We start from the raw sequence: 12,065 nt of genomic DNA, 5'->3' as shown, positions 1-12,065 counted from the left end.
GAAAAAAATTTTTGGAGAAAAAATTTTTGGGGAAACAATTTTGGTAAAAAAATTTTTGGTCAAAAAAATTTTGGTCAAAAAAATTTAGGAAAAAAAATTTGGAAAAAAAAATTTGGGAAAAAAAATTTGGGAGAAAATTTTGGGAAAAAAAATTTCTGGTCAAAAAAATTTTGGGCAACAAAATTTTGGAAAAAAAAATTTGGGGAAAAAAATTTTTTGGGAAAAAAATTTGGGAAAAAAATTTTTTGGGAAAAAAATTTTTGGGAAAAAAATTTGGGAAAAAAATTTTTGGTCAAAAAAATTTAGGAAAAAAAATTTGGAAAAAAAAATTGGGAAAAAAAAATAAAAGTAAGCAAAAAAATTATTTACATGCTATGTACAATTTTTACACAAATGGGGGATATTTTATAAAATATCTGATTTATAAAATAACTTCACAAAATATAATTATTATATTGCTTAAAAACAAGGTTCATCTAAATTATCATCTTCATCATCAAACGCTTCCCCGTTGTCAAAGTAATCACAAACATAATCTGTTCCTGTGTCCATTTCTTCATCAGGATGCTCATCATCCAGTTCTTCTTCTTTGTCTTCAACATCATTATCTTCCTTATTTAACAATTCTAAATCATCATCATCTAACTTACGTTTCTTTCCACCTTGCAATTCATTTTGCTCCAGAATGCTTAGTCTGGAAAAAATTAACACTTGCTTAAATTAGTAATAACTATTTTTGGTGTTAAAGCAAATTACAGATTTGTAATGAAAAAGAAAACATTGTAAAATAATAAATTTGAATTAGGCGTTTTGCCTTAAAGAAAGCATAAACTTCCCAATATGTGTAATTAATTGAATCAATTTAATAAGAATTGATTTTACTAAGGTTTCAACTATGTACTTATTTTGAGAACAAAAGCTTCGTTTGTCATTAAGAAATAATAAATTAGAATTCCAATTTCTATTATACATGTTCTAAGTTCAACTTTAATAAAGTTGAATTTAGAACGTTTACTTATAATAAAGTATTAGAAACAATTTTTTTCGACGATTATTATTATTATTTTTGTGACGGTAAAAACCATAGTCTTATAGATCACTCTAGAATATTACGACCCTACGACAACTCGTTAAACTTTAACAATTCGCCAAAGATTGCAAAAATTAGTATCGGTTTTCATCAACGTTTGCTGAAAAATGACTGAACCGATTTCAGAAATTTAAAAGCCATTTGATGTATCTCGATGAGAATTATCGTTTCTCAGTTTTGTGCGACGATCGGCCGAGCCGTTCCTTTGTAATTTGTAAAAAAGTGTTAAACTTTCCGTTCAGATTTAAGCTTATACTACCGAATCGATTTAAAAAAAATCAAAAACTGTTCGATAGATATTAGTTGGATATAATACTGATTAGTTTTTGGAAAGTTTTGTGAAAATCTACCGTGCCGTTTTCTTGTAATTAACTGTTGAAAAAAAATTAAAGCCAATTTTCATGGAACTTTTTTTGGCGATATACATCATGGTTCTATAGAACCTACTGAAATATTACGGCCTTACGATAAGTAGTATAATTTTAAAAATTCATGAGTAGTTTTTTTTTGACGTTTGTTAAATTTAAAATTAGACTATTTATTTGAATAACTGTAGAGTACTTGGTCTTAATGAGCATACCAAACCATTGAAGTCCTACGGAAACTGGTTCAAACATAAAAATTATTGATTTTTGATAATTTGCTTTTACAAAATACTTCGAGTTAACGTGTTTTCAATAATGTGTAATAAATCCACTCGGAATACTTTTAACCACTCACAAATTAATTTATTTTTTATTGATTAAGTCGATTATTTACACATATAGGGAAGTTCGTGTAACTTGCCTCAAGGCAAAATACCAATACCAACTAGTTTAAAATAACAAATATGGAAAGTTTCATTAACACCGCGGAAAAATCAACAATAACAATGAAGTGACCAGACAATTTTTAGCAAAAACTAACTAGCACGATTTCCAACTGATATTTTTCAAATAGTTCTTGAATACCCGAAAGTTTAGAATTTTGGGCGACAACGACGAATAATTTTGAAACTATCTGAAAATTATAAGGCACACGTGTACACAACGAACACCCAAAAATTTACAAATTTCGGCGGTCAACGATTAAATTGAAACGCCATAAGCAAGCAATTAGCATGCATTAAAATTGAATTGGCACATTTCGAGATTCAAAGTTCCTAATATATTATTACTGAACTTTTCATTAATACATTCACTTTTGAATTACGATATATAATATATATATATATATATATATATATATATATATATATCGATATATATATATATTACGATATATAATAATATATATATATATATATATATATATATATATATATATATATATAGAGAGAGAGAGAGATTGGTAACTCACTCCGAGCGGAGTTGTATCATAGGATTTGTCATATCCGACTTCCCTAAACTGGTGCAGATATTTGCTTGAGATTTTTTACTAATACAAAGATTTGGGTCGAAAGATGCGGTGTTTTTCTCGCCTCACAGCCAGTTTTAGGACTTTTTAGGTATATAATGTCTCAAAAATATGCTATTTTGTATTCTATATTCTGTATATAATAATGCTTGTCCGTAAATGACCTCTTTCAATGGTATACACAACCCCAGCTATAAAATATTTACTATTATAACTTTTACAAAATTATGATTTCATGGTATTTTATTGTGTAAAAGTAATAGTATGCTAATATAATAGTAACCTAAATGTATAATTAATTCTCGGAGAGGAAATAATAAAATAATGTGAGGTATTATTTTGTGAAAAATATTATACACAGATTTGTTCTTATTTCATGCATAAGGTTCACTGCATTATTTACATATAAATATAAACATATTCAAAGAATTCTATATTTTCTCTTCAAAAATAATTATAAAAATGATTTTGATTCCCAGGTTACCCATCAATTTGATATTTGTATGCATAAAACAGTAATTATTCTAAAAAAATGATCTAAAATGTTTGAACTATTTGTAAACGATTTCTAAAGTTTTAATAAATCCTTAGATATGTTAATAAAACATTATAGAACACATTTGTGTCAAGTTAAACGTTTCAAAGTTGTCAGAGTCGTGGGGTTGTTAAGTGGATATAACTACTCTATGAAGCGGAATCAAATCCTAACCGATCTGGCTTCGGATATGATAAGCCATATATATATATATATATATATATATATATATATATATATATATATATACACGCATATACGATACTTCTATAACACGGATTCGCTCTAACACGGTTTAAGATTTGACACTATCCTCCTTATAATACGGTACTTTTGAAGCATGGGTTCGCTCTAACACGGTTTCACAATTGAGCAAATCTCTCATAAAATAAAAAATATAGTAAAACCTATACAAATCAAACTTTATTTAATCTAAAATTAGTAAAATCACAGTACAATAGCTCAATAAATGTGATGAAACTAGTGCAAAAATAGTTCTATAGAAATTTTAGGCTTATCTAAACAATTAGTCAATTAGACAAAGATCCTTTAAATAAAATGAGCATAAAATTTAAATAAAGATAACTTTGTATGTGGTAAATATATAAATATCTTCTTGCTTATATATAAATATCTAAGCCAATAATCACAAATATATTTTTTTGCAAAAAATAATGCACGGATCTAAGGTGTAGAAAACTGATTGGATGATGGAGATATCTTGCAAAAAAAGGATCGTGTTGGATAGCACTTACTTATTAATTATGACGAAAAAAAACATAATTCATGTAATGTACATTACTCCTTATAAAATCAATAAATATAACAATATTTATTATAAAATCATGATTTGTAGCTTGTTTTTTTTGAATTCTTGAAACGTAACCCCTCTTTTTGTACTAGTTCTTTGTTCCGTATAACACGGATTCGTAATTTGGAACTTAACTACCGCGTTATGCGGGGGTTACCTGTATATATTATGAGTGTGTTGATTAGACGAATAACATTAAGTAAAAAAAACTAAAGCCAATTAGGAAATCAGCTTCATTAACACATAATAATGGGTCAATTAACCCGACTTGCTTGGGTGCATGATATATGGAAGTTAGATTGGAAATTAATCTATTATATTTAATGAACATATTTTCTTTCATAAACGTAAATACGTTTTTTTAAGTCATTGATAATCACATTTTTACATATAAGTGAGTTCATTGCATATATTCTGCAAGCATATTTTTTGCATTTATACTATTTAGAGCAAATGTTGATGGATTTATTTTTTCTACCGTATTCAATTTAAAACCTCCTATGGAGACATATTACAAATTCATCAAATAGGCATATAACCTTATAAGACGACATTATTTCAATTATACAATGCTACAATATTATAAATATGGATAGCTTGAAAAAACTCACCTGGAGTTAATGTCAATTGTCTTTGTTTTCTTAGCATTTAATTTAATATTTTGCCTATTCTTAATTCCTCCTGGTTTCAGTTCTAATGGCAAATGTTTCCAAACAAATGTACATTCTTGTGTTTTGTTTAGAATTTCCTAGAAGCAATGAAGTTATTCAACTGATTTCCGACAAATAAATTACATATACTCACAGCATATCGATTACCATAAGGCTGAACAATGGACTTCTCTACAGTTTTACTCTTAGGCATGATAGCATTCTCTTTGTAATATTCATTTAATTCTCTTTTTAACATCAATATATATTCTTCTAAGGGACTAATCTGTAATAGTCAAACAATTAATAATTTGACCAATGTATAACAAATTATTTAATATATGTCTTTTATAACATATTCACATAACCAAACAGATAGTTAATTTCACAAAAGAGTGCATTTGTCTTTAAAAGTAAAAATATGAAGCAACAGTAAGGTGATCTGGGTAAAGCATGTTTTTAACCTACTATCAGTTTTTTTTTTAAGAGCAACAATTGTCCTGAATTTAGAACTTTTGACCCGCGTTTTCGAAATATATAGGCTCAAATTTAATCTTTGCAAACCAATCCTGGTAATAAAATTACAATTACGCATAAAATATCTGAAAATGATATATACAACAAATATGCTTATATGAAACAATGAATTTAATATTCATACAAACTTTTCAATTTATAATCAAATTTGAGAAAGATTTGAGAAACAATCTACATATTATTTGAATACCTGTTTACATAACTTTAATATTAAATATATAGTTGATGTATAGTTAATAATAATAACAGTTAAATATATAGTTGATTGACATACTGTGACAGGAGGAGCTTTATTCATCAATGGTGGAAAAGTTAATGGAGGTCCAATAATGGCTTGGTTTAATTCTGCTCTTAAAGCAGGTCCACTTAAACCCATTGCGTTTAATTGATCAGATGTAAAACTCATGCTGCTACCAGGGCCACCCCTACCTCTACCTCTACCTCGGCCTGCCATAATTCTTCAAAATTTATAAAAATATATATATAAGTAAAAAAAAAATATTTTCATTCGGTGCTAATTTGATTCAATGGTCTTTGAAGTATTTCTAGAAGGTTCAATTTCTTCTTCTAATTCTTTTTGAAGTTGTCCTAAAAACAAAAAAAAACTATTCAATTCATACTAATATTTATTTAATATAAATACTGAGATATGTATGTGATTATATATTAATATGAATGATTATTTGGGTAATAGTAATATGAATATTGATATATATATAATGATTATATACAGTATTTAAAATTTTAGAAGATAACTTTAAGTAAATTTATTTCTTAGAATAACTTATTTTATATATTTTCTATGGCTGACAATGAGTCATAACAATCACTGAATTTCAAAAATATAATTATATAATCGAAAAACACTTCTGTTTATAATGATTTTAGTTTATCTGATTTTAAAGAAAAATTGACAATCTTTAGTAAATCATTGGCTCGCAAACGCAAGATAACTAGCAACCCAGTTCCTTAATAATACTAAAGATACATTGTATATTTATTAAAGAAAATGTAATGCAAACAATCAATAATGAAAAGCTTTATGAGCCACGATCATCATAAAAAACCAAAAGCAATTAATGCAATGCTAAAGATCGAATTAACCAAAGCAACTGTGTACAAATTGGTATTATAATAATATAAAAAGGATTCACTGGCAAATAAAATGGACAAAAGTATCATAATAATCATATCCTAAATTAACTTGAGTTAGAAAATAATAGTACACATCAAGCAATTTTTACAAAAGAAGCAAATAAGTAGACATATATATATATATATATATATATATATATATATATATATATATATATAATAAAGGCAATTTAATACAGTTCTAACAAAATAAAGTCAATTTTAATTAAAAAGACCTCTTAGTAATCGAAGTCAAATTATAGCTCCAATGATCAGAATATTATATATGTTAAAGATTTATTATATATGATATAATATCTCAGATTCATGTATTTAGACTGTCAGTAACAAATATTAAAAGTAAAAAAATTTATCCTCAAATGACTATCATAACAAACAATTAAAGTTATTAAGAGTTTCATATAGTAGTGTCTATTTATCGTTGCATATTTGTAGTTTATATTAAGTGTTGTGTATATATTTTAAAAGCTGTTTATGAATTTAAAATTTTCTCATCTGTTTTCTTTAGTTTTTATTTCTTAGTTTGCAATTTATAAAAATGCAATTATATTGCATAGTTGCCATGTGCATTGAGTAAATAAATAAATAATATGTATACTTACAATGTCGTAGATTATTTTGATAACCAAGGAACAGCTGGGGCAAGTGGCGATTTCCACACCTGATTGTAATTCTTCCTAAAGTAATTTTACTGTATGAAATATTAAGTAAATTCATTTTAGAGGAAATAAGTGAAAATCACATGCCGCTAAAATACCTTAGTAACTTGAAAACTATCTCCACAAGGACATGGGTAATAGTAAGTATTGTCTTCTTCGTCGAATTCGAAATCTTCAATTTCTATTTCATCGTGATATACAGGCATATTTTATTAATTTATTTATTCCAGATTCACATGAGCACATTTGTATAAAGTGAGGTTAATTTAATGCGGATTGACGAAGATGTCAAAGCTAGCTGTCACTTGGCTGTCAACGTCATACGCGCATGCTTGCACACGGCATCGTTTTCCGCATCCGACAGTATTGGCGGTAAATTTGTATTTGCCAGGCAACACAGGTCAACTATTATATTACATGAATATTTTTTAATTAGACACATTGCCTAGACAATATTAGAATATGATGAATTCATACCTTGTTTATCTATGAAAACTACTAGTGGTGATGGCATCGCGCCTTAAAGCACATTTCTACAATTTTATTTCTCCAATAAATACATATAATACAGTTCTTCATGTTCTTTATTATCAAATTGTGGAATAAAATTTATCTTAAATATTTCTGCAAAACCTTCACTTAATGTTGGTTCAACAAAATTTTTTCTATAAGAAAAAAGTATCATATCTTTAATTTCCTCATGTGTTTTATCCGTTAGTTCTCTGAATATATTATTATGTCTGCAATGATCACACCGCAACGAACTTTTACTTTTCCAGCCCCAACAATGTAGCGGTTGCGAGATTCTTTATCTGCATTTGTATTATCCACAACCACACTTTTGCCATTCTGCAAAGCATTGTTCATTGCTGCAACACATTTTTGCCAACTACCCATGTATCACGATTTACATGAACATATCCAGGTTGTACAAGTTCTTTGCTGATGAAAGATTTTCCGGACCCTGGACAACCCACTAAAACAATAACCTCTTGTTCACTTTGAATTAGTTTTGCATTAGGTGGGTCAAATCTAGAAATATTCAAATTTTTTAAGGAAGGAGGATCAAATCCTGGTTTATTCCACTGTACTACTTTTGCTTTTTCAAAGTGTTCTTGAGGTGTGTAAAATGAAATTCCCAGATTTTTTGCCATTAATCTATCTGCAGCAGAAAAGTCTTTTTTTTTGCCAAGTGCCCATATATCTGGTCTACCAGCTGCATCACCACAATAAAAACAATCTGCTTTGGATACAGAAACTCCACAACTTTTCTGTTCTGTCAGCTTTTTCCACATACCAGTAAGTGGTTTTCTATAAATTTCTTTTGTGGTTGAAATAAAAACTTGCATTGGAATATTTAACTTATTTAAAATTGCTTCAACCTTGCCCTTAAATTCTTTGGGGTCAGTTTTTCCTTTACCAATGCCTGCTTGGTTAGTAAATATAACAAGCTTGTATCCTTGTGTTTCCAATTCCTTCAAATGTTTTGGTATTTGTTTAAAGGCTATTTGCCAGTCATCTTTATTCTTTGCAAAAACTAGACCAGATTTTGTTTTAATAAGCGTACCATTGCAGGAACTTTCCGTACCTTAATGAAGTAGTCGAAAATTTTTACATGTTTTCCAATAAGTCATTATATATGTTATTTAAATATTGCAACTTTCATTATTCGTATTTTATAGACTAGAAAATATAGAGTTTATACATTATACATTTTATGACAACGTATATTATAAATATGTTTACAAGAAGAGCAAAAAAAAAATAATAATAAGCGGAGTTCGATCTAAAGAATCTTATTTTATTTTTCTAACATAAGAATTATGTATACTGAAACGCAAAGTTAAAATTATTTATATAGTGAGTTATAATTGAAATACTATATTTGATTTTTTTTTTTTTTTTAAATTTCTAAATTATTTTTTTTTGTTTTTCCAAAAAACTAATAGTTTCTTCAAACAAACAAAATGTTTTTGTTTCATTCGAGTCAGATGCTGCGCTTTCTCAAAAACTGAAATTTTAGCCCTTTTTCTCCGTATCTCCGAAACGGCTGAATCTGTGTTTTCAAGCACTAACCAGCGCACCACCTCGTCAATATGAATCAAATGTTTTTTGAATAATTTAAATCGGTTGATCCGTTCTCTTGAAAACTTACATTTTTAGCACTTTTTGCTCCATAACTCCCAAGCCGCTGGACCCGCCTTCCTCAAAAACTAATCAGCACATTTCCTCATCAAGACATCGAATATTCACGGATCAAATTGGTTGATCCGTGCGCCCAAAATCGTGGACAAATTTTTTTATCCAATTATTTTTTTCTATGTATGCCAAAATGTTCAGAAGGTCCTAAAACGTAAAGATACATCAAAATTTTCATTTTGGAGTTTTTGCGATTACTATAACTTACCCTACGGGAAGTTAAAAACTAAATTTTTATTTCAATTTTCACAAATAATGTTGTAATATATATGAACTAGCTGGTGACTTAATGAATAAAAGATTAAAAAAAATTACCAAGATTCCAACATGGTATGAAACTAATTTTGATTGGGGTATTTGCACGTTTTTCATTGCCTTGGAAGCAATCTGGAAATACTGTCCAGATAACAGATATTGGATTCGCACATCAGACTGAGGTCATTTTATTTATTGCAATAAATTTTCCTCAAAATGGAGTATGCTCGGGTAAAAATTCTACATTTTGATGTGGTTCGTTAGCATGGTTTTAAATTGTTTAGGATTTTTAAAATTGTTTTTGAGTTGAAGTCGTTTTACAAACCAAGTTTTGGCTAATTGATTTTTGCAGTGTGGACAGTTAATTTGGTAGAACAAATTTCATTCAAGACATTCGATATAGGAATCTTTGTTTTAGTATAAATAGTGTTAGTTGTTGTGCTACAATTTTAAACTAGTCGGAGTCCTGATTTATAAAAAACAAAATAACCTGGAATGCCTTAACGCATTTCTTTCGCTATGATATGCCAAAATGTTTAGGTCTTGAAACGTAAAAATATGCAAAAACTTTCATTGAGATCACTATATAACTTACTCTACGGGAAGTTGAAAAGTACATTTATGTGAATAAACAAAGTTAATAAATGTCGGCGAGTAAATATGTTATATCATATAGCTCATAAGCATAATGACAAATTTTAAATCGTTAATTCCATTACGATATACTATAATGTTCTATTCCAAATGTAGGTTTATTTCAAAATAAAAATTCGAGTAATAAAGATTAGTTATTTTACAAAAACAAATATAACTACAAAACATAGAACGTTTCTGCCACTGCTGAAGCGATAAATCGTATTTTATAAATTAATAATGCTTAATGCAAAAAAAATGTTAGATATTATATGTGATACGTTTTTGTGCAATTGTTATCACGTGTTTGGCACGTGCACAGAGGCGTAACATAAAGTTCACCCCTTAAATTTTTTATAGGCGATATACACTACATCCTAATAATGCTTTAACGATTCTACCATATACCAATTATCTCTATGCAATTTTTGAACAAGATCGTATCTGAAATCCTGCAATATACCCTTGGAAATATGCCATTAAAATATACTTACAATTAGAAACCGTTGTCGAAATGATGAGGTTGTTCTTATGACAACATTAATTGTGAAAAAATCTGTTCACACATACATACATACACACACATACTTTTTCCAAATTTGGTCTCATTCGATTCAGAATGGCTGGAAACGCCGAGAAAACAAATTAGCGAGTCGGATTTTTTTGATGAAAACATAAACTTCTCCTTCGGGAAGTTAAAAATTTTAAGTAATTATCATTTCGAGGTATATCGTGGGATCCAAATGTAAAACTAGTTGGTATTTTGCCTTGAGGCAAGTTACATGAACTTCCCGAAATGTGTAAATGATCGACTTAATCAATAAAAAAAATAAATTGATTTATGAGTGATTATAAGTATTCCGAGTGGATTTATTACACATCATTGGAAACGAACGAACGAACACGTTAACTCGGAGTATTTTTCACTTTTCTGCGATTTATGAAGAAACCGATCGTCGCACAACTGACAAACAATAGTCCTCATCGAGATACATCGAATGGCTTTTAAATTTTTGAAATCGGTCCAGCCGTTTTCGAGAAAACGTCGATCTACGGCAAAAAATCTGTTCACATACACGCACACACGCACACATACTTTTTCCAAATTTGGTCTCATTCGCTTCAGAATGGCTTGAAACGTCGAAAACATAAAATTAGCGATTCGGATTTTTTGATGAAACAAACTTCTCTTTTTATGTTTTCTCGACGTCTCAAGCCGTTCTGAATCGAATGAGAACAAATTTGGAAAAAGTATATGTGTGTGTATGTATGGATTTGTGTGTCAGCCGATTTTTGACCTTTCGTCTACGTTTTCTCAAAAACGGCTTAACCGATTTCAAAAATTTCGATGTAAGCCATTTGATGTAACTCGATAAGTATTAGCATTTCTCAAATTCTGAATTGATATTAAACTTCAAAAACTATTCGAAAGATGTTATATAGTAACTATGCGATGAAACTTTTTTGTTCACAGTTATCATAGTCCTAAAATAACATACTAAAATATTACGGCCCTGCGACAATAGTTTAATTTTAAAAATTCATCAAAGTATGAAAAAATATATGAATTGGTAAAAAGTATTTTTGTGATGTGATAAGTCAAAATTTGAATTGCACAAATTTGAAAACTATTGGAATGAATTCGATTAGGATGAGACGCGATTAGGTTTGCAAAAAAATCGACCAAGCCATAATTTGGAAAAATAGTAGAATTTTAGGATATACGAGCACGTTTTTCGCACTATAATTACTATAATTAAATTATAATAAATGTGTTAGAGAAATATCAAATGGAAATGATAATGTTTAAATTTAATAATTTATCTATACATTTTAATCTAAATTTTGGTCGATTGAGTCAATTATTAAACATTTCGAGAAGTTCATGCAACTTTGTCTTTTGTCTAAAATGCCACTTCCAACTAGTTTTAATATACGTTTTATCTGTTTGGCACTATTGCTCATTGAGATTGAGATATTGTTAAATTGAAGTTAGTTATAAAACTATTGTGATGTTTTAATCAAATTGTAAGATGATTCACAAATATCGACTTTATACCCGATATCATACACGTAGGGTATAGCGGGGCTAGTTGAGCAAATTTTTACTCAAAGGATATAGCTCCTCGATGAAAAGTCTCAATAA

General features: G+C 28.5%; 3 protein-coding genes across 3 annotated transcripts in view; all 3 read right to left on the bottom strand.

The window, feature by feature from the left end:
• Positions 1-400: 400 nt before the first annotated feature.
• Positions 401-5,476, bottom strand: LOC113366317 (DNA-directed RNA polymerase III subunit RPC7-like). Its single transcript, XM_026607907.1, has 4 exons — positions 5,293-5,476; positions 4,636-4,767; positions 4,443-4,579; positions 401-694 (listed from the first exon to the last, which is right to left on the bottom strand). Exons 1-4 carry the CDS (start codon positions 5,470-5,472, stop codon positions 460-462), a joined length of 684 nt encoding a protein of 227 aa, XP_026463692.1. The 5' UTR covers positions 5,473-5,476; the 3' UTR covers positions 401-459.
• A 94-nt stretch (positions 5,477-5,570) lies between these two features.
• Positions 5,571-7,103, bottom strand: LOC113366319 (DPH3 homolog). Its single transcript, XM_026607909.1, has 3 exons — positions 6,931-7,103; positions 6,776-6,850; positions 5,571-5,606 (listed from the first exon to the last, which is right to left on the bottom strand). Exons 1-3 carry the CDS (start codon positions 7,036-7,038, stop codon positions 5,586-5,588), a joined length of 204 nt encoding a protein of 67 aa, XP_026463694.1. The 5' UTR covers positions 7,039-7,103; the 3' UTR covers positions 5,571-5,585.
• Positions 7,104-7,695: 592 nt separating this feature from the next.
• The window catches only part of LOC113367402 (bifunctional polynucleotide phosphatase/kinase-like), a 9,210-nt gene continuing 4,840 nt past the window's right edge, over positions 7,696-12,065 (bottom strand). The window contains exon 3 of the mRNA XM_026609013.1: positions 7,696-8,420. Coding sequence (XP_026464798.1) covers positions 7,696-8,420 — 725 coding nt within the window. The remainder of the gene's footprint in view (positions 8,421-12,065) is intronic.

Source organism: Ctenocephalides felis, unplaced genomic scaffold (assembly GCF_003426905.1).
Source record: "Ctenocephalides felis isolate EL2017-DRISC unplaced genomic scaffold, ASM342690v1 CF-g0.4_SCAFFOLD_01170, whole genome shotgun sequence".
Taxonomy (NCBI): Eukaryota; Metazoa; Arthropoda; class Insecta; order Siphonaptera; family Pulicidae; genus Ctenocephalides; species Ctenocephalides felis.
Note: the sequence above shows the minus strand (reverse complement) of the source record. Positions and strands in the feature narration are given on the sequence as shown.